The 23,305-nt window shown below is 40.1% G+C and overlaps 1 protein-coding gene across 1 annotated transcript; it reads left to right on the top strand.

Annotated features, from left to right (window-relative positions):
• Positions 1–5,186: 5,186 nt before the first annotated feature.
• On the top strand, positions 5,187–23,085 carry LAPTM4A (lysosomal protein transmembrane 4 alpha). The gene is made up of 7 exons (XM_014848040.3): positions 5,187–6,517; positions 14,166–14,286; positions 17,383–17,459; positions 17,561–17,683; positions 20,712–20,807; positions 21,344–21,442; positions 22,473–23,085. Exons 1-7 carry the CDS (start codon positions 6,407–6,409, stop codon positions 22,545–22,547), a joined length of 702 nt encoding a protein of 233 aa, XP_014703526.1. The 5' UTR covers positions 5,187–6,406; the 3' UTR covers positions 22,548–23,085.
• Positions 23,086–23,305: the final 220 nt, after the last annotated feature.

Below are 23,305 nucleotides of genomic sequence, written 5' to 3' on the forward strand. Positions count from 1 at the left end.
CGGTCCCTATCATCCACTAATCCGCTTTCTGTGTCTACAGATTTGGCTATTCTGGACATTTCATAGAAATGTTTTTATGCAATATGTGGTCTATGACTGGTTTCTTTCACTTAGGATAATGTTTTTGAGGTGCATCCATTTTGTAGCATGTATTAATGCTCCATTCCTTTTTATTACTGAACTATATCCCATTTTATGGATATACTGCCTTTTATTTTTCCATTCATCAGCTGATGGACATTTGGATTGGTTCCACTTTTTGTCTATTATGAGTGATGCCGTTATGAACATTTGTGAGGAGCGTTTGTGTGCACACATATTTTCAATTCTCTCGGGTATATATGTAGGAGTAGAATTGGTGGATCTTATGGCAACTCTCTGTTTAACTTCTTGAGGAACTGTCAAACTTTTTCAGAGCAGATGCATCACTTTAATTTTCAACAGCAGTGTATGAGAGTTCCAATTTCTCCACATCCTTGAAAATACTTTTGATTGTCTTTTTTTATTTTAGCTATCTCAGTGGGTATGGAGCAGTATTTCAGGTGCTTCTGATTTGCATTTCCCTGATGCCTAATGATGTCGAGCATCTTTTCATGTGCTCACTGAGCATTTGTATATCGTTAGAGAAATGTCTATTCAAATCCCTTGCCCATCTTTAAATTGGGTTGTCTTTCTATTATTGAGTTGTAAGAGTTCTTTATATTATCTAGATATAAGTTCCTTATCAGACATATGAATTTGCAGATATTTTTTCCCATTCTGTGGGTTGTCCTTTCACTTTCTTGATGGTGTCCTGTGAAGCAGGTAAGTTTTAATTTCGATTTAAATCCAACTTATCAACTTCTTATTGCTTACACTTTGGTGTCATAGCTAAGAAATTATTGCCTAACCCAAGGTCATGAAGATTTACTCTTGTGTTGTCTTCTAAGGATGTTATAATTTTAGTTCTTACATTTAGGACTGTGATCCATTTTGATTAAATTTTTGTGTATGGTATGAGGTAGAAGTCAAAATGCATACTTTTTTGCATGTGGATGTCCAGCTGTTCCCAAACTACTTATTTATCAAGGCTCTGTTATCAAAGATCAACTGACCATAAATGTAAAGGTTTGCTTCTGAACTCTCAGTTCTATTCTGTTGATCTCTATGTCTAGCCTTATACCAGTACCACACAATCTTGATTACTATAGCTCTGTAGTAAAATTTGAAAAGTAGGAGTTCACTAACCGTGTTCTTCTTTTGCAAGAATGTTTTGGCTATTCTGAGTCCCTTGAATTTCTATATGAATTTTACAAGTAGGTTGTCCATTTCACTAAAAAAAAGGCAGATTGGATTTTTATTGGAATGGCATTGACTCTGTACATCAATTTGGGGAGTAATGCCATCTCAATAGTACTGTTTTCCAATCCATTAACAAGGATGTCTTTCCATTTTATGTAGGTCTTCTTTAATCTCTTTCAACAATATTCTCTCTCTCTTTTCTGTCTGTAATCTCTCTCTCTCTATTGGCACCTTCCCATCAGCACATAATGTAGTCGAGTTTCTAGCATATTAAAGGAAAACAAAAACGAACTTTCTGGACTCTACTTCCTTCCAGCTCTTATCCTTTCCCTTTTATCTCCTTCTCTGTAAAATATCTTGAAAGTGTGGTCTCTCCTCATTGTCTCCACTTCCTGTCTTCTTACTCTTCAGTCAGCTACGGCTTGGCTTTAGTCCTTACCTCTCCACTACAATTGCTCTTGATTAGATACCCAATCTCGTGTTAACTTCAATGAGTATTTTCAGTCTTTATCTCACCTCTTGTAGGATTTTATATGTTGACTGTTCTTAGTGTGAGGCATTTTTTCATGGCTTCCCATTAACCACGTGCTCTTGTTTTCTGTGTAGTTCTCCAGCAGCTCCCTCTCATTCTGCTCTGTTCTCTCTTCCATTGTCCATCCTGTAAATGTTGGTGTTTTTCAGGGCTCTGCATCAGGCCCTTTTCTTTTCTCATTTACCTCTCCCAATTGTCACTTATTTACAAGATGACTCCCCCATAAACAGCACCAGCCCAGATCTCACCCCTCAGCTTCAAGTCCACTTATCCTACTGCTAAGTAGACATGTCTCTTGGAGATCCTTTAATCGTAACAATGTCAACATGTTCATACCTTAGTTATTCATCGTCCCCTACTCCTTTGTCTTCCCTACCCCAGCTAATACAGCAACTACAGCTAATCAGTTGCTCAAGCCAGAAATCTAGAAGCCATTCTTGACTCCTCTCGCCATTCCCCACTCTCATCACTTCATCACCAATTCTATCAATTATACCTACTGAATAAATACATCCCAAATCCATGTATTCTTCTCCATCCTTACTGGTACTTTACTTGGTTCATGCCAGTATAAGCTCTTACATATATTTCTGTGACAGACTCCTGCCTCCAGTACTCCCACTTTCATCCATTCCCCATATTACATCTGGAATAATCTTTCCAAAGTGCAAATCTGATATTGCAACTCCCTTGCTTAACCCTTTAATGGTCTCTCATACTTAGCATAAAGTCCAACATAGCTCCTATTAAAGAATACTATTTTAGGAAAAATAAAATCATGACTCTCACACAAATATAAACTTAATATGTCAAAGATTTTTATCTCTTTATTTAATGAGGGAAGCAGTAAGATGTTACAACCAGTTCAAAAGAGAATTCAAAGTACCACACCTACATAGGTCAATCAGGAAGGTTGAAATAATTTACAATAGATGCAAAACTGGCTTTTTCTGCAGGTGGTGGCAAAATTTGCATGCCTCTATGGGTCAGACTTCATTTGCAGGTCTATGGACAAAAATCTTGCTACCAGTTATCTACAATTCAGGAGTTTTAAGTAGCTCCAAAATCAAAGAAAGGCACAGAGACCCCAGAATCAGATAATCCACTAGGATGAGTTAGACAAGGTACCCAGTTGGCTTTTTGGTCCATGCCAAGACTTTTCCTAATTTTCCCTTATTAGGCCTTTTTGATCTGGCCCAAGCTTTCCTGTCTGACCTCAGCTCTTACTCCTCTTTTCCCATTCCCCTCCCCAACCCTTACATTTCTCTAACTATACCAAACTTCTTTTAGATTGGGATTATGCTAGCTGCTATAAAAAACAACCCCCAAAATAGTATTGGTTTAACCCAATAAGAGTTTATTTCTTGTTTATGTAACCATTCAGTGTCAACCTGTGGCTTTCCCCTATCTGGTGATTCAAGTACCCAGGCTCCCATCTTGTGGCTCTGCCATGTCCTGGGGCCTCAGTTCTCTGCATTCAGCCAAGCAGGGAATGAGGGAAAAGGAGAGCAGAGAGGCCCCCATCCCTGCCTCACTTCTTAAAAGCCCTGGCCCAGCTGTGACACATGTCATTTCTGCCCACATTCAATTGGTAGTAACTATTCATACAGCCACCTTGATACAAGGGCTGCTGGAGAAGGGCTGCTGGGAAATGTAGCCCCTGGCAGGGCAGGCACCTTTCCTGCCACGAAAACATCCCCTACTCTGTCCTTCCCCTCCCCTACACTTTTTCCATACTATTTCCTCTGCCTTGGCTCATCCTTTCTCTGTTGCCAGCCTAGTTTCCTTCTACTATTAGCTTAAGTTTCACTTCCTTCAGGTACCCTATCCTGATAAGTTAGGTATTCTTGTTCCGTGCTCCCATAACACACTTTATTACCCTGTGATAGCAGCTATCAGCTTTACCATAATGTTTGATTATCTTTTCCTCTCTAGACTATAAAAACTATAAGAAAAGACACAAGCCTGTCTTATTCATTCTTGTATCCCCACCACATGGTATATAATAGACCCTCAATAATAATTTGCTAAAGTAACGTAAATAAGACTATGCCATTATTTAAAAGAAAACAGTAGATTAAACTATGTTAGTTGAAGAGCTTCAGACTCACGTTAATTTCCTTTGTTGTGGATGTTTCTAAACTATTTTCTCCTAGAAATACCACCCCCCAACAATAACAAAAGGACAAGTTGCTTGCTAATAGTACCTTAAAATTATTTTCTCCAAAAAAAAAATGGTATGTATATTAGATAAAAATTATCTACACAAAACTCTATAATCATGTTTTTCCCCCCTTAATCCACAGTTATGTGCTCGCTAGTGATTCACGCTTAGCCACAGTCCCCTGGCCCCTTTCTGGGGATAGTCCTAGCACAGGTAAACCAGACTTTAAGAGCTGATCTGATGCCATGTTAAATATACCTGATTTAGAATACAGACTGATTCTGGCTTTTAGATAAACCAGGTAACTTTCCCCCATCTTATCTTTCTACTTTACCTTATTTTTCATTTGATTGTATCATATTTATTTTTGTCTACCACTTTTGTGTCAGGACAGAATAACAGTGCTACACATTAGAATCATCAGGAGAGCCTTAAATTCCAGGGCCCAGGTCTTACTCCATAACAACTAAATCAGAATGTCTGGGGTTAGTAGCCAAGCATCAGTGGTTTCTAAAGATCCTCAGGTAATTCCAATGTGCAGCAAAATTTGGAAACCACTTGCATGGCAGGTTTTAATCTCAGTTCCAACACATGCTGGCATTGTAAACTTGGACATGCAATTTAACTTCTCTGTGGAGTTAAATAATATAAAAGTACCTGCCTTATACAGCTGGTGTTATAAGGATGAAATGACACAAAATAAAGTGATTGGATCCTTGCATAGAACACAGTAAGGGCTATGTGATTGTGTTTTTGGAGGGATGGGTTATTAAAGTCTACTCCCTAAGTGGGGAAATGTCATAATTCACTATGAGCTAAATTGCTACCGCCCCACTCCATCCGTCAGTGTAGCTTGGCTTAACTATGGCCTCCCAGATAGTTTGGAAGTATCATCCAAACCAGGATAATCGTCCATGGACAATTCCTTTAGTGTAGCAGAAGAAAACACAGTCTCTGCTCTTCCAGAATTTACATTTTAGTGGAGGAGATAAATAATCAACAAATTAATATATAATTTCAGGCAGTGCTCATTGAAGCCATGCCAATGCAACAAACTTTACTCTGAATTCACTGTGGTCTCCAGCTAAGAATATACTTGGCAGAGGGGAAGGCCTTTCTATTAGCTAAAAGGAAGTGTACTTTCCAAAGAGTTAAACCATGTATTTCCTTAAAAAGTAAAAGTCATAAGTCTCATACAAATACAAAGTGAACACGTGTCAAAGATTTTATTTACTCATTAATGAGGGGTGGTAAAATGTTAGAAATAGCTTAAAGGAGAATTTAAAGTACCCATTTATATTGTTTAATCAGGAATAGGAAATGAATTTACAAAAAGATGCAAAATGGCTTCTTCCAAGGAGTGGGAAGATTCAATAAGAAGTTCAATGAACAAGAGTAAGTCGTCTTGCTATTAGTTACCTACAATTCAGAGTTGTACAGAGCTCCACAAACAAAGATGGAAAGCCCCCCATCGGAATACCCGGAAGGCACTGCCAGACTATGGCTGGTTTTTCACTGAAGACACCCAGTAATCTTTTGGTCCATTCAATGTATTTCACAATTTTTCCCTATAATAATCATTCTACCTGTAAACACCCAGCACCTAGGCAGTTCTTCCGCTTTACTGCTTTTACTTTCCTCAATTCTCTTGCCTCTTAGCTGCCTTTGGCAGTGTTGGATTGTATTTCTTTGCTTCCTACACACAGCCTTCACAGTGACAAAAAGCGTATCCCTCCAGGAAATCCCCATCTTCCCCCACGGTGCGGAGGGGGACCCCAGAGAGGTGATTGGCTCCGCCCCTTCCCCCACAGGCCCCGCCCCCGGCCAGCCCAACAATCGAGCTGCGCGCAAAGGTCACGTGAGCAGCCGCAGTCCCGTGAGGCCTCCCAAGTGGGACGTGGCACAGATGTCACTCAGAAAATCCCTTCGTGCCGGCTTTCTGCCACCGCTCATCTCGTCTCTCCCACTTTCCATTAAATGCCTCTTTTTTCTTGCCGCTCTGGTCTCGGGGATGGTGGCCTGCCAGGCTACCTCCAACACAAACGATCCTAGGCCTACGAGCCAGCCCTCGCCCTCACGGAAGAAGGGGGGATTTATTAGCGCTGAGGCGAGCTGCACTTCTGATTGGGCGTGACGTCTTGTCAATCTTCAGGTTTTTCCAATCAGGGGCCGAGTCCACCCAGCGTTCCGCTCTTCCATTGGCCTGTGTGCCGGGAAGGTGGAGGAAGAGGGGTAGTCCGAGGTCGCGCGAGAGCGGCGCTCGGCACTCAGTGCGCAGCTGCGAAGCAGCTGGCCCGGGCTCAGGCTGGGGGCGGGCTTGAAGACGCGTAGTTTGGTTTTGGACTCGGTGACTGAGCTGTCTGGGTTCAACTGCTGGGCGCAAAGCGTTTTTCAGGGGCCCGGCCAAGAAGGAGGCCCGCGATTTCCCGATGGTGTCCATGACTTTCAAGCGGAGCCGCAGCGACCGGTTCTACAGCAACCGGTGCTGCGGCTGTTGCCATGTCCGCACCGAGACCATCATCCTGGGGACCTGGTACATGGTAAGGGCGGGACGGGAGGGTAGGGGCCCTGCGGGGAATGCGCATGAGCGAGAAGTGGGGGAGCCCGGGCTGAAAGGGAGTGTTCCCTGGGAGGAGGTGGGACTGAAAACGGGGTGTTGGGTGGGGCGAGAAGGTGTAGGGGAGCTTCTGTTTGGGGTGCTCTAACTTTGAGGGAGGAGACTGTCCAGGAATCGGAGTGGGGGTGGGAGGGAATGGGGAGATTGTTTGGCAAGAATTAGGGGAAAAGCGGGATCGGGAAAGGCGGAGGCGTTGCGGGGGCGGGGGGCGCGGGGGAGGAGATGAGGGTGCTAGTTTTTGGTGGGGGTTTCTGGAAGTTACTAGACTTCAGTTCTTTTTGTACTTCGTGATCTGAAAAGCCCCCCCGTACCCCCCACCGCCACCATTGGTCTCTGGAGTTTTTTCCCCTAACGAAACAGTTGGGAGCAGCGCTTGATAAATGCAGCCTAGTTTCGACATATGTCTTGCTTGAAAGGAAAGGAAAGATCCAATTGTAACGCAGTTGTCTGTGGTTGCTGGACCTTGTTTGTTACAGTGTGTTTGTGATGTAGGCAGAAAGGCATCTGTTGTGAGTCTAGACATTCTGTTAAAGGCAGTACCTTTTGCTTGGATTTACACTCGATCTGCTTTTTCCTGATGCAACTCGTCCCTGCCTATTAGACGCTTTTCGTGTTAGACCCGGTCCGTTTTTTAGGAGACCTTTATTGAGAGCCTGCTGTATTTTGCCCACATATGCTAGCATTTCCTGGATTCCAAGATCTGTGCAATTCTATGTCATAACCAAGTTGACGACGTTGTTAATTGGTGGTTCACTGGTACCACTTTGTGATTTCCTACTACTGTCTCCAGTCTCGTACACGTTGAAGCTCGTTTGTCTGTGACTTCTCACTATGATTCTGTTTAGGTAGTTTTAGGTTATGAAGACTTTACAGAAGCTTTTATAAACTTCTCACATTGTCGACTTGGCCACTTTTGCTAATCACTTTGTGATTTTTTTTTTTTCGGTGTGGGAGGTTGTGCCATTAGTGATACCACACAGTTTCTGATAACTTCTGTGAACTGCCAAAAAGGGAAGAGCTTTATCACAGATATTGTTTCTGTCTTTGTCTGTCTTCGTTACTTCCCTACTCAGTGCCATGAAATCATTACCACTTGCACAAACACCAGATGAGAATCCTCTTCAGTTGGGCAGATACTGTTTCATGGCCCACCCCCAGGGGACCCCCTGACCTCCACATTATTCCTGACTGCCCTGTTGTTTTTTGCAGGCCTGCTTCATTACTGTACATTAAAAAGAACAACAACAAAACTTGAATGTATAGGCTTATTTACTCCTATTAAATTTATTTTGGTATTTCCGGTAGCTTTATATTTCAGAAACATCATCTTATTGGTATAATTATATCACATTTTTATGCAAAGACCCCCTCTTGTTCTGTATTTTAACAGATTTGTAATACTGGACATCAATCATTTAACTTCCTTTTTTTTTCCGCTGTGCTAAGGGTTTGGGTCTTCAGTTTCTTTTGTTCCTCCTTAGCTCTGCCTTCCGTTCTCCTAAATGAATAATTCAAATCTTTAGGGTCCTCAAGCCTCTTACTCAACCCTGCCTCCCTCATCCCTAGAAGATGATTCCCTCCTCCTTAACTGAGAAAGTCCAGCTGCCTGGGACTCGCGCCTGCAAACTTAATCTTCCTTTTTCTTCTCGGGTTTTTCCCTCCATTCACAGAACAAAGGATTTCTAACTTCTCAAGAAGGAAATAAGCACCATCCCGATTTCAGCCATCTGAATGTAATTGGCTGTGTTTCTTCCCAGTCTTTTGTAGGCAGGTTTTTCTTTATGCAGTGGGGTCCGCTCGTAAAAATGAAAGGAATAGCAGGGAAAAGTGGGAATTATAAATAGTGAACCTGAAAATGCAGAGAGAAAAACTTTAGTAAAGGCATGTATTCTCCCAAAATAGGGGGTGAAGAGTTTAAATCTGTTCCCTACTGGAAGCAGTGCATGTGAAGACATTCCACGTCTCTCCTTTTTTCCATGCTTTAGTTTCACAATTTTAAAAAGATGCCATAGCTGTTCTTACTTTGCTGGACTTTTCTTAGTGGAACATTGTAAATTGCTTCGTCAATTAATCTGTCTTAAGAGATTTATTGATCATCTACAATGTAAAAGGCTGTGGTGGACATAGAACAAGACCAAATCACAGGGACCGTGTGTCATTCGTCTTTTGTATTACTATTACCTGTGAAATAGAGGCTCCCAAATGTTTCTTGTTTTGAACATGGCATCCATCCATCTGTCCATAGTATTTATAACATTACAAAGAACTTTGGAGCACAGGTACAAAAATGAAACTTATGGTACAGTGTCAAGAGAGAAGGAGATTGTGATCGGTATTATCAGATTCAAATCAGATTAAGGACTGGAAAAGGTCACTGGTTTTGTTGATCACGGTATTTCTGGTGACTTTCAAAAAGTGTGGCTTCAGTACCAGAACAATATAAAGACACAATTTCTGCCTAGTTGGGGAGACGTGTAACATTTAGAAAACAAGACCACCTGCACAAAAGTGTAGTATAATATTTCTAAACAAAGAGAACTTGTCCAACCAGTGCATTTTGTTGCCAGAAGCTTCTTTACTAAAATAGAGAAGCAATGTGGAAGTGAGTGAGGTAGAATGTCACTTCCCTCTCCAGCTACCTTGCCAAGATGCTCTCCTCCTCTGTTCTAGGTGGGAGAATATTTATGATTCTCTTTAGATTGCCTCTGTGCTGTTTGGAACCTGAAGGTGCAGCCCCCGCCTCCTATCGGGCCCAGAAGTTGTGTCAGTGACTTTGTATCTGACACAGTATCATTGCTTTCTAGCAACTGCTTCTACTGGTCTAGTGTTAAGGCAACTGCAGCACTGTATATGCTAAAGCATTAGTTGTGTGGTATTAAATAGTGCAGCAGGTCATAGAGAAGCCAGAGCCAGTTATTAGGTGCACCAACCCTGAAGCGTTAGCCTTTGGCATTTTAGATTTGAAAGAAGCATGCCTAGCTTAATACCTGGTTAAGTAATATTAAATTTCAGAATGAGCTCCAGTTTAAATTGTGGTGTTCCTGAAATGGTTTTCTCTATCATTTATTAAAGAATTTGAAGTGAGATGATTTTAAACAACAGTTTCTTAGGTGGCGTAAGTTCAAACGTTTATTAAATGATTGAAAGTGGGCTTAAACGTCTGCTGCAGGGGTCTCCTCCTTCAGGGTTAATGGGCTATTGCAAGAGGACATTTTGAGCATTTGTTATAATTTTAGATCTTGGAAAGATTTAACGTATGGCTAATTTTACATGAGTGTCTCAATGATAAACTTAGGTTGGGTAGCCTAGAGAAAAACACGGACAGCTTTCCTCCCTCACTCCTGACTCCTTTAAATAAATATAGTTTGTTTATGTTTCAAAGTTAGTATCTTTCCCGTTTTGTTTTGTGCCTCAATGCCTTTGCAAATGCTATTCCTTCTCCTCGCAAGTCCTTTCTTGAATCTTTATTAAGGAATATCTCAAATAACAAAAATAGTGAAATAGTATAAAAATCTTCCTTTTACTTATCACCCAGCTTCAGTCTTTAACAACATTTTGTCAATTCCAGTTAATTTTTTAATGGTTACCTCACATGTGTTCTTGGTGGAGCTTTCCTTACCTCCCAGCCAGAGGGCTCTGGTTTCCTCACTGTGTACCTAGAAAGTTTCTGCATACCTTTTGTATGTACTTATTAAATTGTACTGGTTGCACATTAGTATGATTATCTCTTTCTTATTTTTCTCCCCCTACAACAAGATGTCCTCCTTGAGGGAGGAAGGTGATAGGTCTTGCTCAATAAAATATGTGTAGTAGCTAAGTTATTAATTAGAACACTTGAAGTGTTCATTAGACATTTGTTAAATGAATTGTCTCCTCCAAAAAATGATAGGAATGACTCATTTGAAACTGCATGTAATGGTAACAACAACAAACACATATATGTAGTATATAAAATATACATTTAACAAGATTTTAAAGGTAGTCAATATTGGTCTCCATCTGCTGCCTGTTCTTTGCTGATGTGGTGTTGTAGACTGGCTCCGTGTGGATGCGCTCTCTCTGCCTTATCAGGATGCTCTGAAGCAGACACTTTGTTTTAGTTATAGTTTCAGCAGATACTGGGTTGTGGCAAAATATGCTATGGGAAACTAAAGAATAATGATTTAAAACAAAAACGAAAACCAGTCCTCAAAGAATCTTCTGGGATGGGTGTGGCAATGAAATGAGAAAGCAAAGAGGAATTACTCTCCTTGAGGCCAAGTGCTTCCATGGATCTGATACTGTTCCTTTGTAACCAGTGAAATCGAACACACCTGGGTTTGTTGTTTGTTTACTTATATAAGGTGTGCAGAAGGCTTACAAAAATAATGCAAACTGTATTGTTTGACCGCTCCATTGACAGTGCCACTCCCACATTGACTGCTGTGTTGATTGCCCGTGCTTTTAGCATTATTTGCTGCCTTTCATACCTCTCCATATTACTAGGTTTAGAAGTTAATCATGATTTTAATTACTTTCTTGTTAATTTTATTTCCAATGCAGTAAAAGGGAAAAATGAATCAGGAATAAATATTCTGGAATTGTTTGTACATAGTTGCTATTTTTCAGAGGAATTTTCTATTGCAAGATTATCAAGTTAATTTTATGTATATTTTGATAAATGCTACATGCAACTTAGTAAAAATATAAACTCTAATCAAAAGTAAATAGCACGGGGCCTGTGTATGAGCACAGGATAGGTGCTCAGTGGTGAATCTTTGGAGATCTCAAGGATAGGTTTTCCAAATTAGTACTTTAATATGTAAATTAGGATTCTAATGAACTATTACTAATTCAGTGAAGATTTGAAAAATTGTTTGAGCTTTTAATGATGTAATGTTGAAATTTATTTTACCACTTCTTGGTCATTTTGATTAGACCTCTGATTGATTTTGTTTCATATTCAGGGGTGTGTCTCAAAATGAATTGAAATTTGGAGTGTCACGAATGCTACAAGAAGAAAATAGTGGATGAGTCTGTGATTTAGCCATGGAAAAGAAGAAAGATTTTTATAAATCCTACATGTGATAAAAATATTTAAGAAGAGAAAATTAAATTAATATTTTTGGTGTGTCATTTCCTTCATTTAGTAATTAAGTTTCCATCTTTTTCTGGACATGAGAATGTGTTTCTGTACTGTGCAGGGCTTTTTAACTGTGACTGTATTGTGTTTAGGAAAGAAGAGCTTGCTGAATTGATTTCAAATTGATTTCCGTACACAGAGTATGTAATGTTTCAGTAGATATATTTGATTCTTCCATAATTAATTCACCTAATCGTGTTAACTCGCACACATACACCACATATGCTGGCTAAAACCCGCTGCAATAAAAATGGGCAATAAAGAAAGCCCTCAAATGGGGAGCCTCCTTGCAAATATGATTGCCCCTTGTGAGACCTTTTAAGAGCTGAAGGATGAGAGTTGAAGCACCAATGCTGAGCTCAAGTGCTTGCCTCTGAGCAGTGCAAGGAAAGAGGCATGCTACTGACCATGTTTATTTGGAGAGTAAAGTATAAACATTTTATGGCCTTAGATAATGGTTTCTTTTGGGAAGACCTCAAAGCCGGGGTTGCTTAGGAATGGTGGTAAGTAACCATGTAGTGCTAAGAAGCTGGCTGTCTTAAGAACCAGGTTTGTGTCCTAGCTCTGTTCTCTCTCAGCTCAGTGAACTTAACACAAGTTATTTCGCTTTGCTGAACCTTAGTTTCCCCATCGCAAGTGGGCTTTAGGAATATTTTCTTCGCTAGGTGGTTGCGAGGAATAAGTGAAGTAATATGTGTAAATGTACTTAGTGTATAGTATATCCTCAGAAATGTGAATTGATTCTGAATTTGATATTGTAACATCGTTTAGATCGCCTAACCTTATCTTGTTTAAAGATAAAAGTTTGGGCTGTTCTCTTTGAGAATGTGAAATGCCTTCAGCTGATAAGCTATGTATACGTGTTGTTCAGGGTAAACAGGAAAGAGCTACATAATAGTTTGTTTAAAATACTGTTGATAAGGCTCAGATAGCCCTTGAAAGTCTCAAATGTTCAGATTTTCTCAAAGGGGGAGAGAACAGATTCTGTGAACTTTAGTTAGGGAGGCCTAACTCCAGTCCTAGGGGAGGTTTCTGTATTGAGTCGGAAACGGGACTGTTTTGAGCACTTAAAGGATGTGATGCCTCCTAGGACACCCTAGGGATTTACTACAACTAGAGCATAAATAATTTCCTTGTTCGAGTTACAACTCTGGTAGAGTAGGAAAATTCACCAGCTGTTAACTGTGAGATTTCAGCAAGATGTTTGACAGAGTCTCAGGATGCTCCTCTGGGCCAGATAAAGAGTTTTCTTCACAGGTTGCTGATGAATGAGAAGAGGACGGCCTCTGGCAGTTTTGTCCTCAGCCCGTTCTTTTTGCTGGTGGCTTAGGTGGAGATACTGATTACACAGTGATCATATTTTCAGATGCAGGAAGCTGGGGGAGAGAGTGAATCTGTAGGGGGTCAGAATCTAGATGGAGAAAATCTGGACAGGCAAGAATGTAGTAAGATGAAATTTGATTGCAAATATACTAGGGCTTGTGCTTGGGCTTCTGAATCCAGCTGTCCAGGTAGAGGTGGTAGCTTAGCAGGATGAAGTGTGAAAAAGAGGGTTTTAGGGAGTTACTCTCATGTGACATTCTAAAAATTTATGAAGCCAGTGTGATTTCAGGACACATGAATTGAAATCTGTTGGCTAGGGTGTGGGGACCAAGATCCTGGTGTGTTCTGACTAGGCTTATCTCATTTTAGTAGTATGTCCTACAAACTGGAGCATGTGTATAGAGGACAGCAAAGAGGGATAGCGAGGTAGCTGGAAAATGTGCTAGTTAGAGAAATGGTTTAAGTACTTGAATGTTTATTCTAGAAAAGACAGTATTTGGAGACACATGTCAGCTGCCCTTAGTTTTTAGAGGAGCACTTATTCAGAAGGGGGAGCAGATAGTCTCAAAGACAGAGTTAAGACAGTAGGTGAAAGTTAAGTGATGTAGTCAAAATCTTGGAAAGTCTCTTAAGCATTTGAGTCTGGTTCAAGAGGACATAGTTCTCTATCGCTGGGTGGGAGATAACTGTGGAGGGGTTTCAGGCTTATCTGACGGGCATTGTGTTTCTCTGATGGATAAGTGTATTGGATGAACTGTAGCTTCTTCAAACACAGACGCTCTGAGATGGGTATATAAATAAATATGTGACTCTGAACATGAACAGTTTGTGGTGACCCCTTATTTTTAATTGTTGTGCCTTTTTATTCTGTTATATTGATATTACACAGGAGCAATCAAACATCATTTCTCCGAAATGGTTAACGTTAAGTTTATATTTTCACTTTATGAAATGTTTATTTTAAACTATTCTTGTGGTGGTGTTGCATATTGTATCTCACAGTCTTCTACTATTTTATATCTTTGCTACTGCAAGTAAAACAATTTTAAATATGAGAAGACATCTAAAGATTGTGCTGAAGACTGCTTCCTGGTTAATAATATAATTGCTAAAATGTCTTTCACAGGTGGTAAACCTATTGATGGCAATTTTGCTGACTGTGGAGGTGACTCATCCAAACTCAATGCCAGCCGTCAACATTCAGTATGAAGTCATTGGCAATTATTATTCATCTGAGAGAATGGCTGGTATGTTTTTCTTTGAAAATATCTCCTGCTAATTAAACACGCACGCACACACTTGTTATTTAGGGGAGGATTGATTGAATTATGCTTGTTATTCTACTTGCTGAGGCATAAAAGTGTTTTTGTAGGTTTTTCAAAGATAGAATTAAGAGTGAGCATTTCCAGCCAGAAAATGGAATGGAGTCCCGGAAGACTTTTGAGAAATATGTGCCTTGTTGGGTACTGTAGAGATAAGAGGGGAAGAAGGATTTCAAGAAGACCATGAGCCGTTGAGGGTCAGCTGACATGTGTAGTAGAGGATGGGAGATTTGCTCGTGGGGAAAATAGACTCACAGTAAAATATAAAATGTGAATTATTGGAATATTTGGTGACATCTTTTGCTCAGAGTCACAATTCTAAATATATTTCTATTGTTTAGATGAAGAAAGACTTGACATTGGAGGTAAAAATAGTGTAACCCTGGGACATTCATGGAAATTACCTTTTTAAACCTATTTATTCCCCGATAGCAGTGTTTTCATTATCTTTCTCTGAAGTACAGGTGGGAAAAATTGTAGCTATGATTTTATATTACTACAAATTATGTTAGAAATTTAGTATTTGAACAGAAATTATACTTCAGACTTTTCAGTGCGAACAGCTTCTGCATGTTGATTTTTAAAAATTTCACTTCAGAAAAATGTTCCAGTTCACGTGTGTTATATTTATAATATTATGGGATCTTAATTATCATATTCTTAGATTTCTAAGCTTTTATTACAAAGTTCTGAGCTTCATTACATTTATGACCTTCTCCCATCCATTTATGAAGTTGTTTTTTAAAAAAATTTGGTTGGTAATTCAAATGATTCATTGTCCACAGGGCTGACTTCTGTTTCTAAGAGCCAGGGTTTTGTGGCTACCTGTCATACTCTATAGTATCTCCTGATTGTCTTTTCAGATACAGTATAATCCTTTAATTTTGTTGTCAGATGTGATAGAAGAAATACCAGGAACGTATTAGAAACATCCCTTCTATCATTTGCTTTTTTCTGAGTAGTCTGTTTTTATTTAAAAACCAAAGTAGAACAATAAATAAAATTTGAGCTTCTAGTGGCTGTTTTTGGTATTTTCATGATTTTACTTTAGGCTGTAAAATTTTACTAAACCTGCTCATGTCAGCATTTTCCCTTGTCATGTATGTTTCTCTTAAAGTCGAGGTGTAGAAAAAGATTTATGGTTCTTGAGATTCTTGTAGTTTGTCCAGCTGGCGTTCTTGGCTGGAGCTGCAGGTGTGAAGTCATGCGTTTATTGCGTGTTGCATGAGTATTGTGACTGCTGTAGAGAGAATCGGATGTATTGTCATATTTTTGTTGATTATAATTCTGCCAAAGCCCTTATTCTTGAGAGAATGTAAAAGTACGTAGTTTTTGGTCATTGGTAGTTTGTGTTTCTTTGAAAGTTGAAATTTGACTTTGCCTCCGTCCCAGTGTTAAAATAACAAGTTAATTTCTGATCATTGGCCTGGTGACAGATTTTAAATAATGAGGTTCTTGGTTAGTTATTTTTAATCAACTAAACAGGATATGACACTGGATATATGCTGAAATACTGCAACATATGCAAGCTGTTTTTCAAATATGAATTTAACTTTATTTACATTCACCTCGGGAATCGGTAAACGCGTGGGGGCCTCGTAGAGGAGGTTCCTGGCTCTGCTGGGGCTGGAAACCTGAGCTTCCTCTCCAGGCATCTGGCCCTCATATTTTGTTTGCTTTATTGATTCCCAAATCCTGGAGCGTCTCTTGTTGCAGGCGTTATATGTATTGCCCGCCCCCTCCCCACTTCCCCCCTATCGTGTTGTTTGTTGCTCTAATGGAAGACGTTGAACTTCACTTGAATTATTCTTTCGATACTTTAAGAAATGGAAATAAGCGTGTAGTCTTCCATAACAGATTTTTGAAAGCTGATTGTTTGAATTATAAATTTTGCTTTCAAGTTTGATGGTACCTCTCCCGTTTGATTTTGTCTTTTGTTTATATCTGAATTCTTCCCTCTTCAGTGCCATTTTGCATGCTGCAGCAGGAAGGTCCTTTAAATTCTTAATATTTAGCTATCCTATATCCTCTAGGAAAATTTAAAGAGGACTATTCTGACTTACTTTAGTGGCAAATATTGACGATGTTTATACTGCCAAGTGACAAGATGATATGTAACATTTATCCAGTAGTGTGAATATTCAGCAGTTACGTGAATCTTTCATCATTATTCGTGCCCTTTGGGTTCTTAATGTCTATTCATAGTCACAGATTCAACTGTAGATTTGTGCTAAGAATCTCAAAATGTGTGATTTTGTATTGTTTGAAATTACTTGGTTGTTTTGTGAGAAATTACTTGGTTGTGGATTAATGTAGAGAAAGGGAACAACCTGAGAAAGAGTTGAGGAACAGAGAAGACGACAGATGCACGTACAGCAGAGAAGCCAAGGTGAAGAGATGTGGAGCGCTGAGTGTGGACGTTGGAATGAGGGAGAGGTGGGAGGGTTCAAGGTAAACCTTGCATTCAAATGATGCGTCTAAGGCGAGAAGGGGCGTATGTGGCATTCTTTGGTTTAATCATCTGTCTTTTAAGCGGATGCCAGCCTTTTCCTCCACTTGAACCCTCCTCGTCTCACAAGACCCAGCTTGTGTCATTTCTTTTGTATTTTTCCCTGATTTTCCAGGCAAAGCTAATTGTTTCTGCTTCTGTTGTAGCACTTGCTACATTGGATTAAAATGATCTCTTTACATGTCCTCAGACTCTTAGACTCTGGGGAGAGATGTTTCTCTAGCAAAGTACCTGGTTCATGTGCCCGCCTAAATAAGTGTCAGTGAGTTGTAGCAATTTAAGAGGCAAGAAAAACAAAGGCGTGAATTTCTCAAGCTTCATTACTTAATGCTGAGGCAGGTTTTTTGTTGTGTTTTTTTTTTAACCCTCTTGGCCTTAGATTTTTTTTCATAGCCAGTCTTGAAAATACTTAGCCATTTTAAAGCTAGCTTTAAAACATTATTTTGTCATGAAGAGTTTGTTCTTTTTGTTATGTAAGTAGCTTAATTAGATTTTTGTTTTTGTTTTCTTAGATAATGCCTGTGTTCTTTTTGCCGTCTCTGTTCTTATGTTTATAATCAGTTCAATGCTGGTATATGGAGCAATTTCTGTAAGTATCCTGTGTTTTCACCTTTTAGAGCTTGACGTTTACTGCTTGGTACTTACTTAATTTCCTCTATGTGATGTGATGTTGCGGTTGTGTTTTTTCAGTATCAAGTGGGTTGGCTGATCCCGTTCTTCTGTTACCGGCTTTTTGACTTTGTTCTCAGTTGCCTGGTTGCTATCAGTTCTCTCACTTATTTGCCAAGAATCAAAGAATATCTGGATCAATTAGTAAGTGTGTATGCTAATTAAACTTTTTTTTTAAGTAAAATATTTGAATTGAAATTCTGAGTCAGCTTTAGGTACTATTTTTATTTAACCTACCCTGTTTATTTTTAAAAGTATTTTAAAATCATAACTGTTACTCCGCTTAACTACCATGTTGAAACCAGTAAGATGAAAATAGAGTATCTTCTTACCATACCATTTGGATAATCCAATATTAAAGGTCCCTAAAATGGATGTCATAGAACTCGGGGAGTACTTCAGCTTTCGTTTTGAGTATACTTCAAGTATAAAAATTTGACTGTGTTTGGCACTCGTTAAAGTATTAGCTTTTTGTCTTTGCAGGCATCCGTAGCAAATATTTGAGTGTCTGCTGTATCCTTCACTTTGTTCTAGGCGAACCATTGGTGAATGGTGTAGGTGTAAGCATAACTTTCCTCTCTTCAAGGAGCACACCACGTATTTGGGGAGGCAAGACATGAAGACGTTATCTGTGGTGACGAGCTAGAACTGTCACATGACAGCAGAAAATGAGGGGCTTAGATTAATGCCAAATGATGGAGGGGCGCAGGGACTGCTCTGGGTTGAGGTGTGGGGTCCAGATAAATGAAAATTCATTTAAAAAATGCTGTCTTTTAGGGCTTTTCTCCCCACTTGCAGATTTCCTGTCTAGTCCATTTTGCATACCACCAAATTTGTCATTCATTCGAAAAACACTTGTTGATTGCTTATTATGTGCAAGGCAGTCTGCTAGGTCCTAGGGATATGTCAGTGGAACTTAACTTTCTAGTGAAGGAATTGGAAAACTGACAGTTATTGAATTAAAATTGCAATACAAGCTGTGAAGGAAAAGTGTAGGCTGCTGTGTGAGTGGATATCGCACAGGTGTCAGACCAGGGCTGGGAATTGAGATTCGAAATGCACTCGAGTCTGAATACGAATTAAGATAGAGGAAAATGGTCAAGTAAGAGAGACACCTGAGGCAGGAAGGACATGGACAGTCAGGGGACAAAAGATGCCCGTGGTGGCTGGCACACAGAGTAAGGGAGGGGCAGCAGCGTGTGCTGAGGCTGGAGAGAAGTAACCGGGGCCAGGGCCTGCTGGCCTGCTCAGCAGTGGTCAGAGGCTTCCTAAGCGTAGTTCTCTCTGATCGTGTCATCGCTGGCTGAAAAATTACAATCCTTTTGAATAAAATCCAGAGCATTCCCACATGACCTGGTCCCATACAGCCTCTGTCCTTTTCATTTATTTATAGATGAAGCCTTAAAGAATAGTTTTATCCCAGGGAGATACTTAGCCAGGGTTTGGGGTTTGTATGTGCATTATTTTTTCTTTTTCTTTCTTTCTTTTTTTTTTGTCCTTTGGGATTTCTATGTATTTTTTATGAAAATGTGAAATTATTTGGGCATTTGTGTTGACATTTCCATTAAAAATGGATATGTTTCAAAAAATTAAATGAGCATCATAAAAAGAAAAACATCCAAATGAATTTTTTACAATTCCTTTTACAGACCCCTGTGGTTTCTCCCCTCTCTTGTATTCATTTGATCTTTCAGACTGGAGGGTCGTTTCTCTGTTGGCCAGCTTGTAAATCCTAAATTATCCTTTTGTGATGCCGTTCTCCCTGAACCTAGCTCGTTGCCTTGCACACAGTAAATGCTCAAGAAATATTTGACTAAACAGAGCTGATCCTTCTCAGTAGAACATAGTATGTCTGCAATAAAGCATACAGTTTTGCCTGGCTTTATAACCAGGGGCATGCCTTGTTTTTCCTCCCTTCTGATGAGCTTTGAGACTGATGATTGGTTTTTAGAAAAATTATTTCCCCCGTAGGACTGTATGGCCTGTAAAACTTAGGTAAATCTCAGCACCTCCTGCCTTCTTGACTCAGTGACCCAGGGGCAGATTGGAGTCCTGTACTTTCCACAGGCCAGAACGATGTAAAATAGTGAAAAGTAAAGAGAAAATGAACTCGGCTTAGACTCTTAGGAGTATTCTGGGTATTAAACAAATGTATTTTAAGCGATCATCGCATGCATTAGTGATAATAAGGGTTAAAAGCACTTTGAGTTAAATTCTCTTTATAAGTTTTTATTAGAATATCAGTTCTGACTTTGGTGCCTTTTGTTTGTATTCTTACTTGCTTTCCAGGTTATCACAAAGTGCAAGTGCCGTGGCTGAATTATAAGAGTGTGTGTATGTGTTTAATTAATGAACTCTTTTTTTTGCAGGGGGTGGGTCAGGAAGATTGGCCCTGAGCTAATATCTGTTGCCAGTCTTCCTCTTTTTGCTTGAGGAAGATTGTCCCTGAGCGAACATCTGTACCAGTCTTCCTCCATTTTGTATGTGGGGTGCTGCCACAGCATGGCTTAGTGATGTGTAGGTCTGCACCTGGGATCAGAACCTGTGGACCCTGGGTCCCCAAAGTGGAGCACACGAACTTAACCACATGCACCACCAGGCTGGCCCAATAAACTTTATTTTTAGGGCAGTTTTGCAGTTTTGGTTTCACAGCAAAATTGAACAGAAAGTAAAGCAAGTTCCTATATGCTTACTGTTCCCATACACTCAGAGCCTCCCCCACTATCCACATCCCAAACTACAGTGGTACGTTGGTTACGATTGATGAACCTGCATTGATACATTGTTATCACCGAAAGTCCAGAGTTGACATTAGGGTTCACTTTTGGTGCTGTACATTCTATAGATTTGGATAAGTGTGTAGTGACATCTATCCATCACTGTAGTATCATACAGAATAGTTTCACTAAAAATCCTCTTGGGGCCATCCCAGTGGCAGAGTGATGGGGTTCACGAGCTCTGCTTCGGTGGCTCCGGGTTTGCAGGTTTGGATCCTGGGCATAGACCTGCACACCACTCATCGTGCCATGCTGTGGCAGCATCCCACATATAAACGTAGAGGAAAGTTGGCGCAGATGTTAGCTCAGGGACTATCTTCCTCACATAAATAGTCAGTCAGTCTGTCCACCCACCCACTCTGCCTGTTCATCCCTCCCTTTTTTTTTTTTTATAGCCTGACTTTCCCTATAAAGATGACCTCCTGGCATTGGACTCCAGCAGCCTCCTGTTCATTGTTCTTACATTCTTTGCCTTATTCATCATTTTTAAGGTGAGTTGCAGACTAAATATGTGGGGGGCCAATTAGGCTGTGAGACTGTCTACCTAAACCTTTTGTTGCCTTATCTCCTTTCAGTTCACAGGAAGTGACAGTGTTTATTCTGACACAGTAGTAGAGTAGCTTTTAGGGAATGTCCTCCCCCTTGTTTCCAGAGAGTGGTTGGAAATGCCAGGATCCTTCCTAAGTGTAAGGAATATCATTATGTTTTTGGAAGTGGTTCATGATTTGAATTGAAAATCTAGTAAAATTCTCAAGGTTCAGAAACAGAATTTCTTCTGCAGCACGATGGTTATCAGACCTGAATTGAAACTGATCTCTGATTTCTCTGTAAAATGATGATGATAAAACTTGTGGCATTTAAATGAGAGCAAATAGAGAAAGGGCCTGGCCTGTGCTAGGTCTAATTGGAGGTCACTTCCCTTTTCTGTAGAGAAAATGTGGAGGAAAGCATTATAAGTCACCTTAATTTTAGAGTAGGTAGCCTGTTGAGTTTCTAGCATATGTAAATTTTCTTTGTATTCTTTTAGGCTTATCTAATCAACTGTGTTTGGAACTGTTATAAATACATCAACAACAGAAACATGCCAGAGATTGCTGTATACCCTGCCTTTGAAGCACCGCCACAGGTGAATGACCTTTTAATATATTAAAACTTCACTAGCCATTACTGATGATTCCCAAGAACCTGCATCTTGACTTTCTCTTCAGTGCCATAACTGTGGTTTAGGGCATGAGTAGCTTAAATCCACAAGATTCGCATTTCCCAGTTGGCATCCTGGATACACGGGTGAGAGGCACCCTGTGCTGCCCATCTCACTCACCCTGGCTGTTAGATTTGATTCATAAGTGGTCTCCAAGAGGGTTGCATTTTGCGGGCAGGTCACAGGAAACAGCAGTGTGAGCCATGCCTGACCTGTGGCTTCTGGCATTTCTAAGGATGGGGTACTATCAATCAAAGCATGTGTTGCTTTCAAAAAAACATCCATATGATCCAAAGGGCAGCTGGTTTTTCTGTGCGGAGAGGAATGCAGTGTGTTCCCTGAGTCTGTGGGGAGGCTTCCTTCTCGGGGCCCTTGAGTCGCTACTGTCCTGTCTTCCCAGGTTTTCAGTGTGTAGAATATCGTGGTCCATGTAGGGCCAACCTGTCACAGTTGGAGTCACTTAGGTTAGAAGGCCACTCCTATAGAGGACATGATGTAAGTACCTGATGCTCTGACTACAGATTCTGATGAAATTCAGGATCTGGCATCTCAGAGGCTTCCTTTAGTGTGGTTCAATGGGGCACTTAACCTAGATCCTCAGCCCCTGAGGTGTAGTTGCCACTGGTACTTTATCAGTCACCCTGGAACCGGGCAGAGCAGTGGCACATGCTTCCTCTCAGGTGTCCTGGTACCCTCAGGGTCAGATCAGAAGGGAAATTCTGCCCGTTTGCTGCCCTCCCTCCATCCCAGCAGTCTTGGATCAGACATGTCACCTGCATGTGACATTCCAGGTTGCTATTCATCTCTGCTCTCAGGAACTACTGAGCTAACATTTTCTTCAGCTCTTCCCTGTGGGTTGTATGCCCCGATAGGACATAAAATCTGAAAGCTTAATTGTTCCAGGTAGGATTTTTAAAGGAGAATTAAGTCCGATATAATTTTTTTCTCTCTTCAGTATGTTTTGCCAACCTATGAAATGGCAGTGAAGATGCCGGAAAAAGAACCACCGCCTCCTTACATACCTGCCTGAGGAAACTCTGCCTTTGTCAATAAACCCTACACCAGCTTTTTGTCTTGTTTATTTTATAGAATGCTGCAATACAGGGCTCTTAAACTAGTTTGATATAAAATACGTTTTCCTTTGTTTAAGCATTTATTATCAAACACTAACAAGCTTTTTGGACATCTATTAAAAGTCAGTTTTTTTTGTTAAGTCTATTAAATTTTAGTAGTTTTTGAAGACAATCTAGGTTAAGCAAGAGCGAAGTGCTATTGTTTGCCTTTGACGGGGGTGGGAGGGGGTGTTCTCTACACATTGTCTTTTTAACTTTGCACTTTCTTTATGTAATAGTTTGCATTTTGGTTATTTGCTGCCCTGGATACTTTCAGGAAGGATGAGTTAGATGTTCAGGGCGAGTGAGTTGGGTATAAGATCTGAAGTTTTCAGCTATGAAAACAGGAAAAATATATAACATTTTAACTTGACTGTGGAAGATGACGGTTGCATGTTTCTAATTTGTATGTTTCCGTCTTTGTGATAAGATGCTTTAATAAATCTCTTAAACATTTACTGTTGTCATTTTTTAAAAAGCCATTACCCTTTTTTTGTAGCTAAAACCTAACATTTTCCATTACAATAAATTCAGACTGCCAGGGTTTTTTGGTACTTCGAGAATATGGAGTGCTGGACTTTTAATTAGAAAGCATTTCTTTAATCCAAGAACTGAGAAGTATTATTTAAAGTTATGGTGAAGATATTACTTGAATCACAGGCCAGGAATTGATATT

This window comes from Equus asinus, chromosome 6 (assembly GCF_041296235.1).
Source record: "Equus asinus isolate D_3611 breed Donkey chromosome 6, EquAss-T2T_v2, whole genome shotgun sequence".
In the NCBI taxonomy this organism is placed as follows: Eukaryota; Metazoa; Chordata; class Mammalia; order Perissodactyla; family Equidae; genus Equus; species Equus asinus.